This window comes from Neolamprologus multifasciatus, chromosome 19 (assembly GCF_963576455.1).
Source record: "Neolamprologus multifasciatus chromosome 19, fNeoMul1.2, whole genome shotgun sequence".
Lineage (NCBI taxonomy): Eukaryota > Metazoa > Chordata > Actinopteri > Cichliformes > Cichlidae > Neolamprologus > Neolamprologus multifasciatus.
The window spans coordinates 1164705-1191397 of NC_140457.1; the positions used below are offsets into that span (position 1 = coordinate 1164705).

Sequence of the window (26693 nt, forward strand, 5' to 3'; positions counted from 1 at the left end):
ACATTTATAGATTCATTCCAACCCGATCTCATGCCTCTGGACACGTAACATACCGACGATTTGTCACATAGTGTTGGTTTGTTAAATGTTGTGATGAGAACGTGTTGGGTGAAAGTATGAGTGCATTTATTGATGACCCTATGGACAAACCAGAGATTCTTCCACTGCTTAATTTGTCTATAGACCAAATATCTAAAAACCAATTAGCTTTGAAAGAAAATAATGATTAATTGCAGCAGCAGACTTTTAAATATGTTTTATTTTGCTACATTAGGACAGAAAAAGCTCAAGTCTTTTGTAGGTAAGAACGATCAGTGTCAAACCAGTGTTTCTAATATTCTGTCCACCCGAAATAAGACTCATTACAACGTATTGTGTGGTGCAGCAGAATCTATTGTTTCATCAAAATCAAATACTACTACTTCTAATAACAATTAATGCTAATATCTTTATCAATAACATTTTATTTATAGCAAGCAGGAATAACGTTGATAAACATGCAGTCATATTTGTATTATTTGTGTTGTAGTTGCTCACTGTGACCGCTGGAGGGCAGTGAACACTCATCACAAACTACAGTCAACACGACTCAAACACCACAGAACAGTTTCTGTTCTACACACCTCTGCTTATCACATTACATCATCCACTCTTTAATAGCTGGTATTTATCATGCTGGATGCTATGATGTGATAACAAAACAATCAGACCTGTCACACTCTAGTGCTGACAATAACAACAACACAAAGAACAAAGAAACGCATCATTGCAATGATTCAGTAGCTCTTCTACATTATACACAATTCATATCTGAATACTAAGATCACATTAGTTCCTGTGTTGATGTGATGGAAAGTTTGAGTGTGAGAAGCTGGGAGAAGTTACTCTGTTGTTTCTGCTCTGATCAGAGGAACTACTCTATACTACAAGCCTCAGCTATAATTTAAGCAATCGATTTCAGGAGAAGTTAATTCAGTCTACTTTGAAAAAGATCAAAACCTCATTTTTTGGCCTATCCTAGAATCATTAAAGAAGTTGCCATTTATAATATCACACTGAGGTGTTCAGACCCAGAGCCTTTTTAAACACCCTCTGAGCATCATCAGCGAGCTCATTGAGGAAATAATTCAGAGCTCTGTAGGTTGTGGTGAAGGAGAGGCCTGCAGCCAGAGGGATTCCTATTAATGGAATCCACCTGGATCCTTCCTCTAGTGCCATGAGTGCAGCTGTGCTGGTCAGTTGGGACAACACCTTCAGGAGGAGATCTTTGGTTATTTTTGCTGTAGCCAGTGGTGATTTAAGAACATCAAACAGCTCAGTGTAGGGCACACCTGAGCTGGCAGAGAGTCTCTGCAGTGATGGCTTATCAAGCCCAAATCCAGCTACATAACTTATGGCTAAATCAACCATCATGGACAGGTCCATACAAATGGAAAGTCCAGGAACTGGAGCCCCTGCTACACCTGCAGACAGAGTAGAGTAGTATTTTATTTTAGACTGAAAAGCTTCTTTCTTCTTGTTGATGATCTCCAGGCTGATGTTGGGCATGACGAACAGCAGAGCATCTCTCTTGTGTGCAGGAAGTTCTCTCTCTAAGGTCTCATGTAAGAGAGAGAAATCGTACAGGTGGAGCTCAAAGCTGGACACCAGGAAGACCTGTGGAGACTTGATGCCTTGTCCCTGATAACCTGAGTTATAAAAGAGATACAACAAGATTCAGAGTTTATGATTGAGAATCAGTAAGATCAGTAAAATGGTATTTATATAAACCATGTGGGAGGAAAAAAAAGAGCAAGCACATGTACAATGTAATTTTAATATTCAGTTTGCAAAATTAAACATTAAACAAATGATCCTGCACACCTCGCTGTGGCTTCAGTGAAACAAGAACCCAATTACAAAGTTCAGATTTTAGAAAGGCTGCAAACAAGACTGAATTCAGTTGGTTAATTTGATTTTTAGTTTAATATTGTCTGTTGGGTGTTGTTCAGTGTTAATACTGAAAACAAACTTTAAAAAGAGCTTTTGCTTGTGAGAAATAGCTACACTTTCTTTTTTACCACAGAAATGATTAACAAGGGAAACTCACGTGATTGTTACCTGAGTAGGATGATGGACAAACAAATTCATCTCACTTAGTGATAAAGGATTTTATAGGACACTCACCTTCAATGCACTTTGCCCTGATTTTTTGAAGAGTCTTTTCTTCACTGAAGTCTTTCTTTCTTTTCTCATCTCGAATATTGTTGTCAATCCTTGAGCGAACAAAGTAGAACTTTTTCTTCATCTTCTGAATTTCCTGAGTGAGTTTCACGTCATTTTCTCTGAAGCGATCGGCTGAGATGATGATGAAGAAGTCATACTTCTCAAATCCAACAAGCTCCAGGTACTTATCAGCTGGAAAAGTGGGGGTGCCGATTCCAGGAAGATCCCAAAAAGTAACCTTGGGATAGTTTGGATGGGAGTATTCTTTAGCCACCATGGTGGTTTCTGTAACACCAGTAGGAGCAGCTCTCTCATCATCATCGGACAGCCCTCTGAGGGCGTTAATAAAGGTGGATTTACCAGCTCCAGACTCCCCTGTGATGGCGATATTTAGTGGAATATTATTTTGCTTGTTTAAATATTCTTGAATCTTTGCAGCTGCTGCAGCAGTGTCGTTGTTCTTCAGGTCTTCTTTAACCGCAGCAAATTCCTCTGGAAATGAATTGTTTTGATCCTCCATGTTCATCTTTAAATACAAAAAGAAAAAGTATAACAATCACTGCATTATCCTCAACTACAGTGTGTATATGATCCTTGAGTGTGTGTGTGTGTGTGTGTCTGTGTGTGTGTCTGTGTGTCTATGTAACCCATATCAACTACTCCCCGTCACATGACCCACGTCAGCTGATTTGAGGTCACTCTCCTTGTAATAACAGATCACTTTACCAAGTACGCTGTCGCTGTCCCCACTCCAAACCAAAAAGCAAAGACTGTCGCCAAATGTCTCTGGGACGATTTCCTAGTTCATTATGGTATCCCAGAAAAGCTGCATAGTGATCAAGGACCAGACTTTGAGTCACGCACAATAAAAGAACTCTGCAAAATGGCTGGAATTCACAAAATGAGAACTACACCATACCATCCACGAGGTAATCCAGTCGAGCGCTTTAACAGAACACTACTGAATATGCTCGGAACACTCACCACTGAAGAGAAAACTCACTGGAAAGATTTTGTTAAGCCCTTGGTCCACGCATACAACTGCACCCGGAGTGATGTTACTGGCTACTCACCCTATGAGCTCCTGTTTGGTCGACAACCTCGCCTCCCGATTGACCTGGTCTTTGGACTGCCTGTGGATGACAATCAACCTACCCATTCACAGTATGTCCAGCACCTGAAGTCAAATCTAGAAAAGAGCTACAAAATTGCCATCGGGAATGCAGAGAAGCTCATGGGAAGAAACAAGAGCCGTTTTGACCAGCATATAACCCCCTCTGACCTGGACGTTGGTGACAGGGTGCTGGTACGTAATGTGAAACTCCGAGGCAAACACAAAATCGCAGACAAATAGGAACCAGACATCTATGTGGTGGTAAAAAGAGCAGACAATCTTCCAGTGTACACTGTCCGACCAGAGAACAAATCCAAACCGATTCGTACTCTACACAGAGATCTCCTCTTACCATGTGGGTTTCTGCCGCATTCCACTAGAACCCACCGAACAACTGTAACACAAACCAGGAAGCAGTCACTCAACCTTTCTGATGAGGACTGTGCACAACCTCAGTCAGAAGATGAGGATGACATGATACCGCATCAATGGTACGTTCCTGTCTCAGAGCCTTTGCAATTCACCACTGTCCACAATCTGCCAGAACCATCATCCACCGTTCCAGCCACTGAAACTTTACCATCTGATACGCCATTCTGTGAACTTGCTACACTCCCTTTGCCTCCTGTTGAGCCAGCAGAGAGCGAAACCCCTGACTCAGAAACCCCTGTCAAGGAGGAAGCTCCTGATACTGTGAAATCAGAGGACAGTCTGTCCTCTGCTGAACCTACCAATGTTGAATTGCTGACTGAGTCCAGTATGTCCTCTGCTGCTGATCTACCATCTACCTCTGACACCTCCAGCTTTGGACTAGAACCTCCAAGAATATCAACTCGGACCAGGAAACCACCAGACCGGTTGCAATACTCTAAGCTTGGTCAGCCCATCTTGAGAAGTATTCAGGCACTAGTCCATGGCTTAACCACTGCCTTTACTCATGCACCGGAGGATGAAGAGGACCATCTACTTACTGCCACTGAACAACCTGTCATCCGGAACCAGCCACCATGTACAGGGGCGTACATGAAGTCGAGGGGGGAACCTGTAACCCATATCAACTACTCCCCGTCACATGACCCACGTCAGCTGATTTGAGGTCACTCTCCTGATTGGCTCCTTCCACGTCGCGGCAACTCTGAAAACCGGCTGTGGAGAGATACTTCCGGGTTCGACTCCTGCTGTGGCTGTAAGCTTATGGCGTTTAGAACGGCGTGGAAAACGAGGCGTTTTCTCCCCTCAATTCATCTATAAACTCATTTCACCTCAGCGGTAAGTGTCCTTAATATTTACCAAAAACATCCTTTTTGTTGTCAGTAAGCAGTCGATCGTTTTCGCGATTGAAAATGACTTTGTTCGGCGGCGTTCCCACCGCGAGCAGAACTCCAGTTCAAAAACCGTTTTTTTTTAAACTCTTTTATTTACTTAAGCACTTTAATGGGCTTACTTCGGAACAAAGTGAGATTGAATGGTTATTGTTATGTGTTGCCTTGAATCCGGCTATGCTGTCTGTTAGACAGTTGTTTTTCTTTATTGTTGTTTTTGTATGTGGTTGTAGCGAACGCTACTGGAATGTATAGATTAAGCTACGTAGCCAAGATGATTAATGATTAATAATTAATAATTTAACGGTTGTACATTGATGGATGATGATTATGATTGTTGTGATGATAATTTGCATTGTTACATAGAACTGCAGGAAAATGTATTTGATTACCGGTAACCTGAATCGAACTAGATGTGTTAATGGACATTCTTCTGACCTACAGGTCAGGTTTTTTTCCCCCCTTTGAACTGATCTTCTTCATATTGAAGTGGCGAGCCGGTAGGACCATTCTTTGTTTTTTCCCCCACGTTGCCGTCTTTGGATTACGGACATATTTCCCCATTGTATGAAGCTGCACCCTAAGGAGGAACACCTTAAAAGTGAACTGTAAAAAGAAAAGGACCAAAAAAGGACTCTTAACAAAAGGACTCTTGCACAGAATATCACAGCAATTACTTTTCTAATTAATTGTGGGCATTCGTTTATGTTGTGTGTTGCATTAATTATTTTGTTCCACCTCCCCTTTCCCCCATTTATTCAATATATTTTTGGCACAAGATATTGCAGTCTTTGGTCTCATCATTCACACAGTCTAGGCTCCATAAAGAACTACTTCTTCTGCGCGTCAGTCAAACTCATCCATTGCAATAAAACTAGTCCTTAAATAACTCGGCGTTACATCTACATATATAACAACCAAACACCCAGCACGCCCCTGCGGGCGGTTTATCCTTCAAGCTCGGGTCCTCTACCAGAGGCCTGGGAGCTTGAGGGTCCTGCAGAGTATCTCAGCTGTTCCCAGGACAATAAGTTCTGTTGGAGCAGCCTTTCAACGCCTCTCTCTGTCTCTGCTAGCAAACTTGACCCAGACAACAAAGTAAAGCTAGTTTTCAGCTACCAGCCCGACACAGAACCCACCGTATTAGCCAGAGGTCCCTTTACTACGGTTCGGAGCCGCGGACCTTCAGTAACAGTAATAAATCACAGCAATAGTACATTCATGTAGTTGTAAACAGCATGATAATATATTAAGTAATCCAAGTATTCCGTTACGTTACTCTCATTGAGTAACGTAACGGAATACGTTACAGAATACATTTTGGGGCATGTAATCTGTAATGGAATACATTTTAAAGTAACCTTCCCAACACTGTGTATATATGTGTATGTATGTATGTATGTATATATATATGTGTGTGTGTGTGTGTGTGTGTGTGTGTGTATATGTATATGTCTCTGTACTGTTTCGCTAGCTTAGCTCGTAGCCGACCCGTTAGCACCATGGCTACTTCACCTGTCCCTTCTGCACTTTCTTGCTCATTGTGTCAGATGTTTAGTTACTCCTCGGCCTCCTTTAGCAGTAATGATATCTGTAACAAATGTAGCATATTTGCAGCTCTGGAGGCCAGGATTACTGATCTGGAGACTCGGCTTTGCACCCTGCTCTCACCCTTAGCTAGCCAGGCCCCTGTAGCTGGTGCAGCCGAAGATAGCGTAGGCCCCGCTAGCTGTTCCCCGGCAGACCCCAAGCAGCTGGGGAAAGGCTGGGTAACGGTGAGGAGGAAGCGTAGTCCTAAACAGAAGCCCCAGGTACACCACCAACCCGTTCATGTGTCTAACCGTTTTTCCCCACTCGGTGACACACCCGCCGGGGGTCAAACTCTGGTAATTGGTGATTCTGTTCTCAGACATGTGAAGCTAGAGACACCGGCAACCATAGTCAATTGTCTTCCAGGGGCCAGAGCAGGTGACATTGAAGGAAATGTAAAACTGCTGGCTAAGGGTAAACGTAAATTCAATAAAATCATAATTCACGTCGGCAGTAATGACACCCGGTTACGCCAATCGGAGGTCACTAAAATCAATATTGAATCGGTGTGCAACTTTGCCAAAACAATGTCGGACTCTGTAGTTTTCTCTGGTCCCCTCCCCAATCAGACCAGGAGTGACATGTTTAGCCGCATGTTCTCCTTAAATTGCTGGCTGTCTGAGTGGTGTCCCAGAAACGATGTGGGTTTCATAGATAATTGGCAAACCTTCTGGAGGAAACCTGGTCTTGTTAGGAGAGACGGCATCCATCCCACTTTGGATGGAGCAGCTCTCATTTCTAGAAATATCGACAAATTTATTAAACCCCTCAAAACATGACTATCCAGAGTTGGGACCAGGAAGCAGAGTTGCAGTCTTACACGCCTCTCTGCAGCTTCTCTCCTCCTGCTACCCCCCCAAAAACCCATCTCCATAGAGACTGTGTCTGCTTCCAAAAAGACAAAAAACAAACTAAAAACCAGCAACAAACAACTTAAACATTTACAAAGAAAGAACAATACAGTATCCACATCTGAACCAAAGAGTAAAACAGTGAAATGTGGATTATTAAATATTAGGTCTCTCTCCTCCAAGTCTCTGTTAGTACATGACTTAATAATTGATCAACAAATTGATTTACTCTGCCTTACAGAAACCTGGTTGCAGCAGGATGATTATGTTAGTTTAAATGAATCAACACCCCGAGTCATTCTAACTACCAGAAATCTCGAAGCACAGGTCGAGGGGGAGGTGTGGCAGCAATTTTTCACACCAGTCTATTAATTAATGAAAGACCAAGACAGACTTTTAATTCATTTGAAAGCCTGATGCTTAACATTATCCACCCCAGCTGTGAAACTCAGGAACCAGTCTTACTTGTTATCATCTATCGTCCACCTGGGCCTTACACAGAGTTTCTGTCTGATTTCTCAGACTTTATATCTAATTTAGTTCTGAGCTCAGATAAAATAATTATTGTGGGTGATTTTAACATCCATGTTGATGCTAAAAATGACAGCCTCAACATGGCATTTAATCTGTTGTTAGACTCAATTGGTTTCTCTCAAAATGTTAAAGAACCCACCCACCACCTTAATCACACTCTAGATCTGGTTTTAACATATGGCATAGAAACTGAACATTTAACAGTGTTTCCTGAAAACCCTCTCCTGTCTGATCATTTCTTGATAACATTTACATTTACAATAATTGATTACGCAGCAGTGGAGAGTAGACTTTATCACAGTAGATGTCTTTCTGAAAGCGCTGTAACTAAGTTTAAGAATATAATCCAGCCACTGTTATCATCGTCAATGCACTGTACCAACACAGAGCAGAGCAGCTATCTGAACGCTACCCCAACAGAGGTCGATTATCTTGTTAATAATTTCACCTCCTCACTACGTACGACTCTGGATACTGTAGCTCCAGTGAAAACTAAGGTCTCTAATCAGAAGTACCTGACCCCGTGGTATAATTCTCAAACACGTACCCTAAAGCAGATGACTCGTAATCTGGAGAGGAAATGGCGTGTCACAAATTTAGAGGATCATCATTTAGCCTGGAGAAATAGTTTGTTGCTTTATAAGAAAGCCCTCCGCAAAGCCCGAACAGCTTACTATTCGTCACTGATTGAAGAAAATAAGAACAACCCCAGGTTTCTCTTCAGCACTGTAGCCAGGCTGACAAAAAGTCAGAGCTCTTTTGAGCCAACCATCCCTTTAACGTTAACTAGTGATGACTTCATGAACTTCTTCACAAATAAAATTTTTATCATTAGAGAAAAAATTACCAATAATCATCCCACAGATGTAATATTATCTACAGCTACTCTTAGTTCCATTGATGTTAAGTTAGACTCTTTTTCTCCAATTGATCTTTCTGAGTTAACTTCAATAATTACTTCCTCCAAACCATCAACGTGTCTTTTAGACCCCATTCCTACAAAACTGCTCAAAGAAGTCCTGCCATTGATTAATTCTTCAATCTTAAATATGATCAACCTATCTCTAATAATCGGCTATGTACCACAGGCCTTCAAGGTGGCTGCAGTTAAACCTTTACTCAAAAAGCATCTCTAGACCCAGCAGTCTTAGCTAATTATAGGCCAATCTCCAACCTTCCTTTCATATCAAAAATCCTTGAAAGAGTAGTTGTCAAACAGCTAACAGATCATCTGCAGAGGAATGGTTTATTTGAAGAGTTTCAGTCAGGTTTCAGAGTTCATCACAGCACAGAAACAGCTTTAGTGAAGGTTACAAATGATCTTCTTATGGCCTCTGACAGTGGACTCATCTCTGTGCTTGTCCTTCTTGACCTTAGTGCAGCATTCGATACTGTTGACCATAATATCCTATTAGAGCGATTAGAACATGCTGTACGTATTACAGGTATTGCACTGCAGTGGTTTGTATCATATCTATCTAATAGACTCAAATTTGTGCATGTAAATGGAGAGTCCTCTTCACACACTGAGGTTAATTATGGAGTTCCACAGGGTTCAGTGCTAGGACCAATTCTGTTTACATTATACATGCTTCCCCTAGGCAGCATCATTAGAAGACATAGCATACATTTTCACTGCTATGAAGATGACACCCAGCTCTATCTGTCCATGAAGCCAGATAACACACACCAATTAGTTAAACTGCAGGAATGTCTTAAAGACATAAAGACTTGGATGGCCACTAACTTTCTGCTTCTTAACGCAGATAAAACTGAGGTCATTGTACTCGGCCCTGAAAAGCTTAGAAATTTGGTATCTAACCAGATTCTTACTCTGGATGGCATTACCTTGGCCTCCAGTAACACTGTGAGGAACCTTGGAGTCATTTTTGACCAGGATATGTCCTTCAACGCACATATTAAACAAATATGTAAGACTGCGTTCTTCCATCTGCGCAACATCTCTAAAATTAGAAATATCCTGTCTCAGAGTGACGCTGAAAAACTAGTTCATGCATTTATTACTTCCAGGCTGGACGACTGTAATTCATTATTATCAGGATGTCCAAAAAACTCACTGAAAAGCCTTCAGTTAATCCAAAATGCTGCAGCAAGAGTCCTGACAGGGACTAGAAAGAGAGAGCATATTTCTCCTGTTTTGGCTTCCCTTCATTGGCTTCCTGTTAAATCCAGAATTGAATTCAAAATCCTGCTCCTCACATACAAGGTCTTAAATAATCAGGCCCCATCTTATCTTAATGACCTTGTAGTACCATATCACCCTATTAGAGCACTTCGCTCCCGCTCTGCAGGCCTACTTGTTGTTCCTAGAGTATTTAAAAGTAGAATGGGAGGCAGAGCCTTCAGTTTTCAGGCCCCTCTTCTGTGGAACCAGCTTCCAGTTTGGATTCAAGAGACAGACACTATCTCTACTTTTAAGATTAGGCTTAAAACTTTCCTTTTTGCTAAAGCATATAGTTAGGGCTGGACCAGGTGACCCTGAATCCTCCCTTAGTTATGCTGCAATAGACGTAGGCTGCCGGGGGATTCCCATGATGCACTGAGTTTTTCCTTTCCAGTCACCTTTCTCACTCACTATGTGTTAACAGACCTCTCTGTATTGAATCGTATCTGTTATTAATCTCTGTCTCTCTTCCACAGCATGTCTTTATCCTGTCTTCCTTCTCTCACCCCAACCGGTCGCAGCAGATGGCCGCCCCTCCCTGAGCCTGGTTCTGCCGGAGGTTTCTTCCTGTTAAAAGGGAGTTTTTCCTTCCCACTGTCGCCAAAGTGCTTGCTCATAGGGGGTCATATGATTGTTGGGCTTTTCTCTGTATCTATGAAGCGCCTTGAGGCGACATTTGTTGTGATTTGGCGCTATATAAATAAAATTGAATTGAATTGAATATAAATATATATATATATATGTGTATATATGTGTATATGTATATACAGTGGGGCAAAAAAGTATTTAGTCAGCCACCGATTGTGCAAGTTCCCCCACTTAAAATGATGACAGAGGTCAGTAATTTGCACCAGAGGTACACTTCAACTGTGAGAGACAGAATGTGAAAAAAAAAAATCCATGAATTCACATGGTAGGATTTGTAAAGAATTTATTCGTAAATCAGGGTGGAAAATAAGTATTTGGTCAATAACAAAAATACAACTCAATACTTTGTAACATAACCTTTGTTGGCAATAACAGAGGTCAAACGTTTACTATAGGTCTTTACCAGGTTTGCACACACAGTAGCTGGTATTTTGGCCCATTCCTCCATGCAGATCTTCTCAAGAGCAGTGATGTTTTGGGGCTGTCGCCGAGCAACACGGACTTTCAACTCCCGCCACAGATTTTCTATGGGGTTGAGGTCTGGAGACTGGCTAGGCCACTCCAGGACTTTCAAATGCTTCTTACGGAGCCACTCCTTTGTTGCCCAGGCGGTGTGTTTTGGATCATTGTCATGTTGGAAGACCCAGCCTCGTTTCATCTTCAAAGTTCTCACTGATGGAAGGAGGTTTTGGCTCAAAATCTCACGATACTTGGCCCCATTCATTCTGTCCTTAACACGGATCAGTCGTCCTGTCCCCTTGGCAGAAAAACAGCCCCATAGCATGATGTTTCCACCCCCATGCTTCACAGTAGGTATGGTGTTCTTGGGATGCAACTCAGTATTCTTCTTCCTCCAAACACGACGAGTTGAGTTTATACCAAAAAGTTCTACTTTGGTTTCATCTGACCACATGACATTCTCCCAATCCTCTGCTGTATCATCCATGTGCTCTCTGGCAAACTTCAGACGGGCCTGGACATGCACTGGCTTCAGCAGCGGAACACGTCTGGCACTGCGGGATTTGATTCCCTGCCGTTGTAGTGTGTTACTGATGGTGACCTTTGTTACTTTGGTCCCAGCTCTCTGCAGGTCATTCACCAGGTCCCCCCGTGTGGTTCTGGGATCTTTGCTCACCGTTCTCATGATCATTTTGACCCCACGGGATGAGATCTTGCGTGGAGCCCCAGATCGAGGGAGATTATCAGTGGTCTTGTATGTCTTCCATTTTCTGATGATTGCTCCCACAGTTGATTTTTTCACACCAAGCTGCTTGCCTATTGTAGATTCACTCTTCCCAGTCTGGTGCAGGTCTACAATTCTTTTCCTGGTGTCCTTCGAAAGCTCTTTGGTCTTGGCCATGGCGGAGTTTGGAGTCTGACTGGTTGAGGCTGTGGACAGGTGTCTTTTATACAGATGATGAGGTCAAACAGGTGCCATTCATACAGGTAACGAGTGGGGGACAGAAAAGCTTCTTACAGAAGACGTTACAGGTCTGTGAGAGCCAGGGATTTTCCTTGTTTGAGGTGACCAAATACTTATTTTCCACCCTGATTTACGAATAAATTCTTTACAAATCCTACCATGTGAATTCATGGATTTTTTTTTCACATTCTGTCTCTCACAGTTGAAGTGTACCTCTGGTGCAAATTACTGACCTCTGTCATCATTTTAAGTGGGGGAACTTGCACAATCGGTGGCTGACTAAATACTTTTTTGCCCCACTGTGTGTGTGTGTGTGTGTGTGTGTGTGTGTGTGTGTGTGTGTGTGTACATATATACGTGTGTGTGTGTGTACATATATACGTGTGTGTGTGTGTGTGTGTGTACATATATATGTATATACTATTTACATAAACCAAAGACTAAAGACATTTTCTAAGAAGTAGGAAGGACAGCATTATTTATTTTGCCATAGGTAAATTATACTACAGTCTGTTTGACACTGACCACTACAAGTTAATTCTGAGCAAACATGTCATGGTCCAGAGGTTGCTGGGATGAAGATGAAGAAACCTTCCTTAAAGTTATTTGCATTCTGCTGTGGATGACATATCTTGAGTCCGGAAGTATGACTGAAAAAATGCAATATGTTGTGAGAAACAAACAAAAACTTTAATTAATTTCTTGTATTTTTGTTTAGACTTTTGCACATTTTAACAGCATGAACACTCCTTCGGCTTCTGCCTGTGGTGAGTGGGAGTATTGTTTTAGTGACGCAGAAACCACTTAACGCTGCAAATACACTTTCTGTTGAAAGTAGAAAACGTACAGAACAGTCAGTTGTATGACTGTTTTCTTGAAAGGGTAGATGGTTTCTATTGAGATCATTTAATGAATGTGCAGCACAGTTTGCCCCTCTCTGTGAAAATTAGATAACCCACTGGCCTCTCTCTTTTTCTAAATAAGAAGATATTTATTTATTGTTTAAACTTTGGATGTCAGTCTTGGAGTGAATGGCAGCCTATACTGGTCTTCACAATCCACAGGAAAAAAACAAACAAACCCTGTAACAGTTGTTGAAGTGTTAGTATTTGACCACTAGACGGAGCTCTTGTAATGATAATGTAATTAATGCATTTTGTATGTTTTATTTTTATGTTGAGCATGTTAACATTTTCCTATTTGCATACCGGGTTGGTGTACTGTTTGATACATGGAAAATAGCCAGTTAATTTTGTAAGTTTAAGGTAAGAGCAGAAGTCGCTTCCTGTTTTAGGAAGTAAAGTCAGAGAAGCTGCTCATGGTGACGGTCTAGCCGTGTGAATGTCAAAGAAGAAATAACAAGTCCTAAGTTCTAAAAACACCGGTTTGTCTACTTGCAGGCCAAAGTGGTATGTTTGTTTATATTTTGTGAATTTTATATTGCAATATGTTTTAATACTGAAATATAATTTCATTGAACATCTGTATTCATCAGTTCTACGGTGTACCTGTGTACGTTAAGAGAAGCACAGTAAACATCAGTAAAGAAGAACTTGTATGTGTACAGGCCGGCATAAACCCAATTCAATTGTGTTTATATAATCACAACAATAACAGTGACAACAGTCACCTCAAGGCACTTCATACTGTAAGGTAAAGACGGCACAATAATGCAAACAGCAATGATAGATCGTAACTTACACACGTATCCGCTGGTAATAAATTCAATTCAGTTTTATTTATACAGCGCCAAATCACAACAGCCGTCGCGTCAAGGCGACTGTTATAAATACAATCAAAAACACTAACATGTCCCGCCCAGGTTACTGAAGCCCGTCTAGAATCACCACTGACAGCTACAACCAACCGCACGCACGCTTTCCTTTTCTACGTGATCACGGAAAATGTGTCCACAGACTGACGTAAAGAACAGAAAGTCTAATCACGTGATGGAAGTTTACCTGCAAGCTGTGTTTTTGAAGCGATGCTAAGTACTGTCTGTAGCAGTGAATCTGATGGTGGAGCTGGTGGAGGTCTGTCTGTACAGAGTGTAGCCTTGTACTACTCAGCTGCACTCTGCTCCCACCCATATGAGTGGCCCCGCCCCTTGATGGCTTGCTGTTTGGTCTTTCTGTAGCTGTTGTTTTCTGTAGTTAAGAAAAGATACACTACAGACTGGAAAAACTGAAAGTAAATTTTAAGATGTTGATGGATCACTTGGAGCAACTGCAGGTGGAGCACAAAGTGCTAAGAAATTTACAGTTTCCACAGACATAACCTGTGTATTAATGCTTACAGGACAAACGCTCCCCCTCCTCACAAATCACAGTTTAACTCTTTCGTTGAGATTAAACTACATTTGTGTGAATAAATATATTTTATATTTTTTACATTTATATTTTATACTTTTGATCAGACAAGAGAGGGTTTTCAGGAAAAACTGTTAAATGTTCAGTTTCACACACACAAGCTTGTATAAATAAAGAACGCAGACAGTGACAGAGCGCGAGTCCGTGAGTGCCTCCTGTACGAGCGCTCTGTGACCGTCCTCGCGAGTAAAGACAACTGCAATGTTTGTGTTTTTTAACTCAAGTGTCTCAGCTGAAGAATTGTGGGGTGATTCTTAGAAATCTCCTGTCAACTTCTTACCTGAAGTTCAGTTCACCTGACACTCGGACCTTTATACCATCACAAAAAACAAAACAAAACATAGGCTCATAAAAATGAACAATCCAGCTATGGTCGTGCCATCAGTTAACCCTTCGCGTGCCCAAGGTTGCCGACCCCTGCTCTAGATCTTGTTTTGACATATGGCATAGAAACTGAACATTTAACAGTTTTTCCTGAAAACCCTCTCTTGTCTGATCAAAAGTATAAAATATAAATGTTAAAAATATAAAATATATTTATTCACACAAAATGTAGTTTAATCTTAACCAAAGACTTAAACTGTGATTTGTGAGGAGGGGGAGCGTTTGTCCTGTAAGCATTAATACACAGGTTATGTCTGTGGAAACTGTAGATTTTGTGCTCCACCTGCAGTTGCTCCAAGTGATCCATCAACATCTTAAAATTTACTTTCAGTGTTTCCAGTCTGTGGTGTATCTTTTCTTTTTCTTTTCTTAACTACAGAAAACAACAGCTACAGAAAGACCAAACAGCAAGCCATCAAGGGGCGGGGCTACTCATATGGGTGGGAGCAGAGTGCAGCTGAGAGTAGTACAAGGCTGCACTCTGTACAGACAGACCTCCACCAGCTCCACCATCAGATTCACTGCTACAGACAGTACTTATCATCGCTTCAAAAACACAGCTTGCAGGTAAACTTCCATCACGTGATTAGACTTTCTGTTCTTTACGTCAGTCTGTGGGCACATTTTCCGTGATCACGTAGAAAAGGAAAGCGTGCGTGCGGTTGGTTGTAGCTGTCAGTGGTGATTCTAGACGGGCTTCAGTAACCTGGGCGGGACATGTTAGTGTTTTTGATTGTATTTATAACAGTCGCCTTGACGCGACGGCTGTTGTGATTTGGCGCTATATAAATAAAACTGAATTGAATTTATTACCAGCGGATACGTGTGTAAGTTACGATCTATCATTGTTGTTTGCATTATTGTGCCGTCTTTACCTTACAGTATGAAGTGCCTTGAGGAGACTGTTGTCACTGTTATTGTTGTGATTATATAAACACAATTCAAATCAAATCATGAATACATAATGGGCTTGGATTTACAACATTATGAATGAAATGTGCTCTATTTGGAAGCAGCAGGTCTCCGCCCCCCCCCCCCCCCCCTTTCGACGGCTTGTGTGAGAGACTTTAAATCATAAACTGTAAATTTAAAATGTTAAATTGTTATTGATCCCTTTACCCCGAGTCCTAAAGTGTATATTTATTTTCTTACTCTTCTTATATTATTGTTTACTATACTGGACTGTAGGTGGCGGAGATGACAATAAAGTTTACTTTGACTTCAGCAGCGAGCAGGCGCACCGAGGAAAAACATCGGTGCAAATTATAAGTCTGTATCATAATGTCGGGTGTTTTCGTGTTTGTTGTTTGTTTTTATTTTATTTTGCGAGTTGGTTATTAGACGCTGCTCCAGCCACCAGAGACTCCCCCGCCGCCCCGCCCTCTCCTCCCTGTGCCGCAAGCAGCAGGCGCACCTCGCAAACGGAGGGCGCCCTTACTCCCAGCAAATGGGCGATAGAAAACCGATCGGTGTCTATGCCATCCCCAATATGTGTAGGCATAACTTCGGGGCAGCATGAGTACGAGCATTTGTTTTTTTCGCCGATGCCCGTGATGCTGCCCCCGGGCAGCCGCGTGTCGCCCGTATCAAAAACCGCTACTGCTGATATCTAAACAATAATTGTGTAAACAATAATTAAATATCTTCTTATTTAGAAAAAGAGAGAGGCCAGTGGGTGAGATACATTATCTAATTTTCACAGAGAGGGGCACACTGTGCTGCACATTTATTAAATGATCTCAATAGAAACCATCTGTGCTGTCTAGTGATGGGATTCCGGCTCTTTTTAGAGAACCGGCTCTTTCAGCTCCGAACCGGAACTTCCGGTTGTTTTGTTGCTTTAATTAATTTATTATTAACATTTATATAAAATTATGCACAAAAGGAATTACTAATGTAAAAAAAGTGGTTTTATTTATATATGTTTATATATAAATATATGCGGTGGCCCCTAGAGACAAAACACGTACAAACTCCAAAACACATTTCTAGCGTTAACTGAACTTCAAAGCAGAGCTACTAGATCACTTAAATTACACAATTGAAAGCATGTGTGTATTGTTTGTGTATTTACACAAGCACTCATATATATTCAAATAATTTGAAAAAATGTTCATTTACCTGTTACCACCACACACCAAATCCGGTCGTTGGTACTTGCTGGCTTGTGTAGCCATGAGGTAACAAAAGCTCAACACTGCGCCCAGCATTCTGGAGCACTTCTGTTGTGTTTTGGAGTTTTTGCGTGTTTTGGAGTTTGTACGTTCTTTGTCTCCAGGGGCCACCGTAAATATACTTTTATTTATTCACTCCACATAAAATGTAATAAATAAATCACATAATACAAAAACCAACTATTTACAATTCAACTTTTAACTATTAAAATTTTCAGCTTCTTAAACAAATTTAAAAAAATTTAAAGTGAAACAACACAAAACACTGCAAACCACAACACAATTAAATATAAATTAAAATATGAAAACAAAAAGAAGATGCACATTCTCTATCATATGGACCTGCATGAATAAACTTTCTGAATCCTTTATCATCTGCAACTGAAAATAGTTGTGGATGATTACTATACCTTTCTAATGTGACCTTGTTGTCCCTGGCTCTCTCTCTCTCCCTCCCACTCTGTTCCTGTGCTACTGAGTGTAACTACCGCCCCTCCCCCCTCTTCCCAGCGTAAAGCACAATGCTTGGCGCTGGGCAGAGAGAGTGAAGTGGGGAAAAAACTGCGAGAGAGAGGGTGAGAGAAAGAAAAAAAAATCCCCACGGCCCGCGATAAGGAGCCGGCTCGCGTCATTCTCGTCAAAGATCCGGCTGTAAGAGCAGTTTTGTTCGCGACTGACACATCACTAGTGCTTTCAAGAAAACAGTCATACAACTGACTGTTCTGTACGTTTTCTACTTTCAACAGAAAGTGTATTTGCAGCGTTAAGTGGTTTCTGCGTCACTAAAACAATACTCCCACTCAGCACAGGCAGAAGCCGAAGGAGTGTTCATGCTGTTAAAATGTGCGAAAGCCTAAACAAAAATACAAGAAATTAATTAAAGTTTTTGTTTGTTTCTCACAACATATTGCATTTTTTCAGTCATACTTCCGGACTCAAGATATGTCATCCACAGCAGAATGCAAATAACTTTAAGGAAGGTTTCTTCATCCTCATCCCAGCAACCTCTGGACCATGACATGTTTGCTCAGAATTAACTTGTAGTGGTCAGTGTGAAACGGACTGTAGTATAATTTACCTATGGCAAAATAAATAATGCTGTCCTTCCTACTTTTTTAGAAAACATCTTTAGTCTTTGCTTTATGTAAATAGTTACAGCTCACCCAGCCTTTCATTGGCTCTTTTACAAGTTGTTTTTGCAAACTCCTGTCCAAAGTTGTCTGTCTATGATGTCTGTGATGTATTAAAAAAAATCTGGTAATTGTGAAACATTTCATGCAGAGCTTTAATTGAAGCCCTCGAATTAAAGCTGAAAGTCTGGCTTCAATCACAACTTGATTGTGTGGTTTAAAATCCTGTGGTACGACGACAACTTTAAAAAGCGTCTTTGTTCAAATACTTTTAGATCCAAGTTTAGTTTCTGTGTTTCCTCATAATAGTGCAGTGATTTTAAATGCATCCTTTTCTTCTTCTGTTAAAGGATCAGCATGGACGATCTATTCAATCCACATCCAGAAGAAATTGCTCGAGTTAAAGAAGCGCTGAATGACAACGACACTGCTGCAGCAATTGCAAAGATTAAACAGTGTTTAATTAAGCAAGATAATATTCCACTAAAAATTGCCATTACAGGAGAATCTGGTGCAGGTAAATCCACCTTTGTTAATGCTTTCAGAGATATGGGTGATGAAGAAGAGGGAGCTGCTTCAACTGGTGTTACACAAACCACCTCAGAGGTTACAGCGCACCCCCATCCAAACTATCCCAATGTCACTCTTTGGGATGTTCCTAGAGTTCGAACCCCACATTTTGATGAGTACCTGAAACTTGTTAAATTTGAGAAGTATGACTTCTTCATCATCATCTCAGACACTCGCTTCAGAGAAAATGATGTGAAACTCGCTCAAGAGATTCAGAGGATGAAGAAAAAGTTCTACTTTGTTCGCTCAAAGATTGACAACGATATGCACGCTGCAGAGAGAAGTCAGAGAGATTTCAGTGAAGAGAAGATACTGGAACATATCAGGACAAACTCCATTCAAAGTGAATTTATTTTTATTTCTACAATATCAAAATTTGTTGAATTCATCCTGATTTTATTTATAACACATCATCCTTGTGACTGACATGAGGTTTTATTGAGCCACAGTGAGAAATTGAGGCTCATTTGTAGGATTCTATCAGAAACAAGTGTGAAAGTGAGTTTCATGATCAAAATCATAAACTTTGAAACACATTTCTGTCTTTTTCACACCACAGGTCTCCAGAAACAAGGGTTTCGGTCTCCACAGGTCTTCTTGGTTTCCAGCTTTGATCCCCGCCTCTACAACTTCCCTCTCCTACACGAGACCTTCAGGAAAGAACTTCCTGAACTCAAGAGAGATGCACTGCTGTTTGCCACATCCAACATGAACCTGGAGATCATTAACAAGAAGAAAAAAGCTTTTCAGTCCAACATGAAATACATCACTCTGCTGTCTGCAGCTGTAGCAGCTGTTCCAGTTCCTGGATTTTCTTTTGCTGTTGATCTGATCTTGATGTTCACATCATTCCTGAAATATGTTGCTGGGTTTGGGCTTGATAAGCCATCGCTGAAGAGAATTGCTGCCAGCTCTGATGTTCCATACACTGTTCTGAGCAATGCTGTCAGGTCACCCCTGGCTGCAGAAAAAATAGACAAATATTTTGTCATGAAGGTGTTGATAACAGCTGCAGCAAAGGGAGCATCCAGATTCATCCCAAAATGTGGAATCCTAGCAGCAGTGAGCCTGTCTTTCATCACTCCCTACAGTTTTCTGAAGACGTTTCTTAATGTCTGTGCTGACGATGCTCAGAGGGTGTTTGAAAGGGTCTGGGTTGGAGCACCTCAGAGTGATTTTCCAAAGTAAAAGTTAGTATCATTAAGAGACACATTTAAAACTGAATCATATTAAAAAGCTATAAATATTTTTTTTTTCTGAAGTAAAAACCGAAGTCATAATCGAGCTGCACATTTCAGCCAGTGTGCTGCTGATCAGTGTATCGGCCTTAGCAGGTCTCATGTATTTTCATTAACACACAAACAACAATTTAGGACAAAATGCAGTTGTGGATATTTAAAAAAAGCTTTCAATTTTTACAAATACTACGTAAATACTATGATTTTATCTGTCACAAAATATGCAGCCTCACTCTCACTGTAACCACAAAAACGGGTTATTATGGGATTCATGAGGAGTGGGAGTACTTGTCCCCTGAGACTGAGGAAATATTTGTAAAAAGAAAAAAGAGTTTTCTCTGTGTCAGAATAATAAAGACAAAGTTTCTGAAAAAAGCGATGCAAATGTCATGGTCTTGGTAATCTGAGGATTTTTTCCCTTCTGTCTTTTCTCCCTCGAATATTCACCTGCCTGCCCACTCTTCTTCACTTTCCTCCTCCCCTTGACTCCTGTGGACCACCAGTAACCTCTCCACTCAGAAATATCCAAAAGTCTTTCCTAGTCATTTATCAGTCAGCCTTTGCTGTTCTTGCCTCTGGCTCTAAATAAATCCTGTCTCCCTTCCACCTCTTTCCCTTTGTTTTTGGTAAAACATGAGAGCAACAACAACATAAAGTAAAAATATAAGTTTGTAAAGAGGTTCTAAACATTCCTGAATTCTCTCCTTTGTGTGCAGCAGGGTCACATAATGTTCTGATTTTTCAGACGTGATGGGACTAATTTTAATTTTCATGTTGAAGTTACAGTGAATTTCTGTCTGAACGTGCTGTCACTAAATTTAAGAAATTGAATTTGCTGTTATTTCCATCAATGCCAATACAATACAGAGCAGCTGCCTAAACCTTACTCCCACAGAGGTCAATTATCTCTTTAATAGATTTACTGTGTGACCCTGGATGTTGTTGCTCTTGTAAAAGACGGTAAAAGATCAGAAAGGTTTGACTTTCTTGAAAAATCTTGTTGCCTCAGTAGACATGTTCAAAGTTTGGTGACCCGTCCTCTCACTCATCTACCTGATATTTTGCATACTCCTCAACATGTCTAGTAATGACGTCTGATGTTATACTCCTGGTGCACCACAACCTTTTCCCGTGCATATTAGACGTGTTAGCACGTCCCTGTGCTCAACAAAAAAAATATTCTTTCCCCCCGTTTCTCCTGAAATTGTCTGTGCTCATCGCCAACCTTTCTCTTCACGACAGATGTTGAAAAAGATGCGACAGGGGCTGGGTGACAAAAAAAAACGTATTTGTGCTGGGTGACAGGTTAGATTTTCTCTCCACTCGGTGACCCGGAACATGTTACAAGTGATAAACGTTGCTAATTTGTGTTCTTGTCACCAGCCTGAGCTATGGTAGCATACAAGTGTTAAAAAATAAAAAACACCCAGGGCAACGACTCATGCAGGGGCTTGTGAGAAAACACACAGGCTGCACTAATATCAAACTTTTATTTCAGGTAGGGGGCCACAAAATGTTGTTCTGGGGCCCTCAATTGGCCCGTGGGCCCCTGCTTAGTGTCTTCCTTCCTGATGAAGCTGGAGCACAGATGACACTTTCCTGTATATTCCAGATTTATTAAATATTGATTAAAGAACATAAATATTTAGTGTAGTGTCCTGTAAAGGACAGTCAGGTTTAATGTTAGTGAATGTCCTCTCTGTTGTTATCAGGGTGGAGGACCGGTTCTACCTGAAATACATGACTGGGAGGAGGAGCTGCTGTTTCTGTCTGCTCAACTTTCAATCTTACATTCACAGGCTTTTAAATCATACATGTAGCTTTAATAACTCTTTTTGGACAAATGTTAGATAACCTCTGAGGTGTGCTTAGGTTTCTTTCCTTTGAAGAGAACATGGATGACATTTTGCTTTAAATGAAATATTAACATCTTAAAGCAGTCAGAGGTAGAACAGATATTTCAGAGATGCATTAATTTCCTCTTTAAGCTGAATTGTGAGCAGTACAGTTGTGAGCATGAAGTTTATCGTGAGTCTAAACTAAAGAATGTTCTCTTTGTTTTATCCTCTTTGATTTGGAGAACTTGTGCTGGAAACTCATTTGACTTTCTAAACAGGAGGGGAAGCTGGGCCTGTGTTTGTTAGGCTTTCACTTTTACAGTCAAATTATTTCACATCACACACACAGCTCAAAACAGAAATACTGAACAGGACATAATGCATGAATTTGGTGATATTTAACTTGTTATAGCTCGTGCTTTCTACTTGGGACTCTGTATGTATAATTTGTTGAAATGTTCTCATTTCAGTTCCCTGGATGTTAATGCACTGTGATGTACTAAAGTGTGTTGAGAATATAATTCATGCTTTCTTGTACTGAATTCACTCCTCACGGATTAGAAAAAAGTGGAGCTGTTACATAAAGAAAGTATGAAACCATATACAGTGGGGCAAAACAAGTATTTAGTCAGCCACCAATTTTGCGAGTTCTAGTTCTCCTACTTAACAAGATAAGAGAGGCCTATAATTTTCATCATATGTATGAACTATGAGAGACAAAATAAGAAAGAAAATCCAGAAAATCACATAGTTTGATTTTTAAACAATTTATTTGCAAATTATGGTGGAAAATAAGTATTTGGTTACCTATAAACAAGCTCTCACAGACCTGTAACTTCTCCTCTGCCCTCCACTCGTTACCTGTATTAATGGCACCTGTTTGAACTCGTTATCAGTGCAAAAGACACCTGTACACAACCTCAAACAGTCACACTCCAAACTCCACTACTGCTAAGACCAAAGAGGTGTCAAATGATATCAGAAACAAATTTTAGACCTGCACCAGGCTGGGAAGACATACAAGACCACTGATATTCTCTCTGGATCTGGGGCTCCAAGCAAGATCTCAGCCCGTGGGGTCAAAATGAACAGTGAACAAAAATCTCAGAACCACACGGGGGGACCTGGTGAATGACCTGCAGAGAGCTGGGACCAAAGTAACAAAGGTCACCATCAGTAACATGCTAAGCTGCCCGGGACTCAAATCCTGCAGTGCCAGACGTGTCCCCCAGCTTAAGCCAATGCATGTCCAGGCCTGTCTGAAGTTTGCTAGAGAGCACTTGGATGATCCAGAAGAGGATTGGGAGTATGTCACATGGTCAGATGAAACCAAAGTAGTACTTCTTGGTAAAAACTCTACTTGTCATTATTGAAGGAGAAAGAGTGCTGTGTTGCATCCAAAGAAAACCATACCTACTTCGAAACATGTGGGTGGAAACATTTGGGGCTTCAGGGCTGTTTTTCTGCAAAGGGACCAGGACGACTGATCCATGTAAAGGAAAGAATGAATAGGGACATGTATCGTGAGATTTTGTGTGAAAACCTGTTATGGACCGAGCAGTGAAAGAAAGTCAGGTACAGGTTAAAGTCCCCCAAAAATGTTATTGTTATTTAACCCACAAACATGGTTGGTTAAATCATACAAAAAAAAAAATCAAAATCTTGGGCCCGTAAAAGAGGTCAAAGTAACAGAACTCTACTCAAAGTTGACAACAACAATATTGATTACTCAAACTGACCTAACCAAACGGGCAGTCAAAGAGGAAACTTAAATCTCTCTGTACATGTTGCCCTTGAATGTATTTCAAAAAAAATATGATACTTATTTCCATTGCTATGTCGATGACATTCAAATGTATTTTCCTTTGAGTTTGAATGTCGCTGATCCATTGCATACATTGTTTAACTGCCTTCATGATGTCAGAACCTGGGTATCTCAAAACTCTCTTACTTTGAATGACAGTAAAACTGAAGTTTGTTATCTTTGACAGCCATATCCCTCTGAACCAACTAACTGATACCCTTGCCCCCCTTGCTAGCTACCACTCCCACATTGTAAGAGACCTTGGGGTACTCTTGGATAGCTCCTTCAAATTGGAGAAACAATCTACAGTGGTTATATCCAGCTTCAATTAGCTGCGTCAAATTGAATTGAAAGTGAATTGATAATGAAAAATGAATTCAAAATCCTGCTCCTCACATACAAGGTCTTAAATAATAACAATACAATTTACTTAAAAGCGCATTTCAAACACCCAAGGACACTGTACAGCAAATAAAACAGGTCTAAAAACATGAAATATACACATTAATAAGAGTAGCAGATAGACAGTTTAAGATCATGGATAAGTTATATAGAATAGGCAATTTTAAACAGGTGGGTTTTAAGGTTGGACATAAAAAGAGGGAATGAGGTGATGTTTCTGAGGTCAGGGGGTAAGGAATTCCAAAGTCGGATTGCCAATTCAATCCTTCTGGTCGGGGAACCAGAAGGATTGAATTGGCTTAGAATTATCCTGATGAAAATTCCTACGGGAGCTGCAATGAATGTACTGTGGGCGAGAGAGGAAGACGATATCTGTGTGGAGATGAAAAAAAGCCGATGGTTTAGCAGCCAGAAAAAAGTGGAGTCAGAGGAGCTCATCGGCTGTGTATTGGAGGAGTCCAGTACCAGGTCAATAGATCGATGACACAAGGATCCAGACCCACACAAACAGTACGTAGATCCTGGGAGGCCACATCACGGATAGGAACGGAGACACCGGAGGGCCGTACAGACAGGAATAGGATAGGAATCGGTGGGAGGGAACAACCAGGACACGGTGAACCGGGACTCCAGGAGAGGATAGCAATGAGTAGCAATAGCAGTAGCAGAAGCAAAGGGGTAGCAAGAGTAAAAGGCAGGAAAAGCAAAGGAAAGTAGCAGCAGGGTTAGTGGTCAGCAGCAGCAGCAAGTCGCGACAGCGTTCACTCGATCTGAAGCACTAAAGCCAAACAGCAGAGTGCTGTAACCCTGAGAGAGTCAGGCCCCATCTTATCTTAATGACCTTGTAGTACCATATCACCCTATTAGAGCACTTCGCTCTCGCTCTGCAGGCCTACTTGTTGTTCCTAGAGTATTTAAAAGTAGAATGGGAGGCAGAGCCTTCAGTTTTCAGGCCCCTCTTCTGTGGAACCAGCTTCCAGTTTGGATTCAGGGAGACAGACACTATCTCTACTTTTCAAGATTAGGCTTCAAACTTTCCTTTTTGCTAAAGCATATAGTTAGGGCTGGACCAGGTGACCCTGAATCCTCCCTTAGTTATGCTGCAATAGATGTAGGCTGCCCGGGGATTCCCATGATGCATTGAGTTTTTCCTTTCCAGTCACCTTTCTCACTCACTATGTGTTAATAGACCTCTCTGCATTGAATCATATCTGTTATTAACCTCTGTCTCTCTTCCACAGCATGTCTTTATCCTGTCTTCCTTCTCTCACCCCAACCAATCACAGCAGATGGCCCCGCCCCTCCCTGAGCCTGGTTCTGTTGGAGGTTTCTTCCTGTTAAAAGGGAGATTTTCCTTCCCACTGTTGCCAAAGTGCTTTTTCATAGGGGGTCATATGATTGTTGGGTTTTTCTCTGTATCTATGAAGCGCCTTGAGGCGACTTTTGTTGTGATTTGGCGCTATATAAATAAAATTGAATTGAATTGAATTGAAGAAAGGATTGATTACAGTCAATCAGCTGTTTGAAAAGAATAAGAAGTTTTGCCCAGCTAAGGGCTAAATATGCTTTATCCCCAGGGGACCATTATAGATACTTACAGTTAAGGGACTACATTACAAAGCATAAAGACTGGGACAATATTAGAAGAGAACCAATCGGGTTGGAAAACCATTTTATAAAACTGCTTGAAAAGTCGGATACATTGAAAAACCCAGTGTCTTTGATCTACCAGAAACTGCTGATTGACATGTCTGATAATACCTATCATATAAAACAACAATGGGAAATGGAACTCAATATAATGTTGGATGATGTCACATGGGAGAGTGTCTGTTGTGGCTGCCATAGAGGGATGGGTAGTCAAATGTGGAAGGAATTTGACTGGAAGGTTAAATTCCACTGAAAACCTTTCTGTCCAAAAGTAGTGTCAGTGATAAATGTTGGAGAGGGTGTGGGCTTGTGGGGGACCAGACGCATATTTTTTGGGACTGTGTTTACATACAACAGTACTGGATGGATGTTAAGAACATTATACAAAACATATTGTCAGTCAACCTCCCAATGGATCCTCTGATCTTTTTGTTGGATATCTTTCCTGATGGTTTCTCCTATGAGCAGCACTTTCTCCTGCATCTCCTCCTCATGACTGCAAGAAAAATGATAACAATTCACTGGCTCAAACCAGAAACACCCACAGTTGCCCAGTGGCTTCTGAAAACTAGACATGTCTATACGATGGAACGGATAACAGCTCAAATACAACTAAAAGTGCCAACCTTTGAGGAAAAAATGGAGACTAATTATAAAATATCTTGAAAGGACACTCAAGCCTTAACATTGTTACATCTGTGCTTAGGTATTGGTATGTATGTATGTGTATATATGTTTTTTTCTTTTAAATTAAGTTTTTGAATAACCCTCACCATGGGTATCGTTTAGGTTTTATCCGATACCAAACCAGTACTTTTGAAACGGTGCCGGTGCTTAAACGGTGCTCGAACAGGTGCTTAAAGAATGGAGAACACAAAATTGGTCCAAACACCTCTCATGTTCAGCTGTTTTTTTGTAAAAAGATAACAATGTTAGTCTTTTCTGCAGCTATGGGGCATATATGGTATCACTCTTGGCTGGAAGCAGCTTAATCAATGGAAAAAACACAAACTTTGTCCAAAAACCTCTCATGTTTAACTGTTTTCCACTTTTTCTTTGGTCATTTTAGCCTTTTTGTCCAGGGTGAAGGGAGTATCTGCCATCAAACAAGAAGACAGCTGCATGTAGCTATGATGGTGTTTGCTAGTTCACCTTACATGCATTAATGTAATAACGTGGTTAGCCTACTCAACGTAAATTACACACGAACAACATTAAGCTACTCACGCAGAGAAGAACGGCTGCTGCTGCATCATCATCCT

The 26693-nt window shown here is 41.0% G+C and overlaps 3 protein-coding genes across 4 annotated transcripts in view; 2 read left to right on the forward strand and 1 right to left on the reverse strand.

Moving 5' to 3' along the window:
* Positions 1-22170, forward strand: part of LOC146495630 (interferon-inducible GTPase 5-like) — a 54036-nt gene extending 31866 nt beyond the window's left edge. Inside the window, exons 1-3 of one of the 2 annotated variants that reach the window (XM_085142687.1) lie at positions 14839-15192; positions 18280-18842; positions 19059-22170. In XM_085142687.1, coding sequence (XP_084998813.1) covers positions 15062-15192; positions 18280-18842; positions 19059-19687 — 1323 coding nt within the window. In that variant the 5' untranslated portion in view covers positions 14839-15061 and the 3' untranslated portion in view covers positions 19688-22170. Of the gene's footprint in view, positions 1-14838; positions 15193-18279; positions 18843-19058 lie in introns of those variants that run through there. The other variant, XM_085142688.1, reaches the window with a different exon arrangement.
* The window catches only part of LOC146495631 (interferon-inducible GTPase 5-like), a 143388-nt gene that overhangs the window by 31858 nt on the left and 84837 nt on the right, over positions 1-26693 (forward strand). The gene's annotated exons all lie outside the window — the stretch shown is intronic.
* Positions 218-2731, reverse strand: LOC146495632 (interferon-inducible GTPase 5-like). Its single transcript, XM_085142692.1, has 2 exons — positions 2167-2731; positions 218-1688 (listed from the first exon to the last, which is right to left on the reverse strand). The coding sequence occupies exons 1-2, from the start codon at positions 2729-2731 to the stop codon at positions 1051-1053; spliced, it is 1203 nt and encodes a 400-aa protein (XP_084998818.1). The 3' UTR covers positions 218-1050.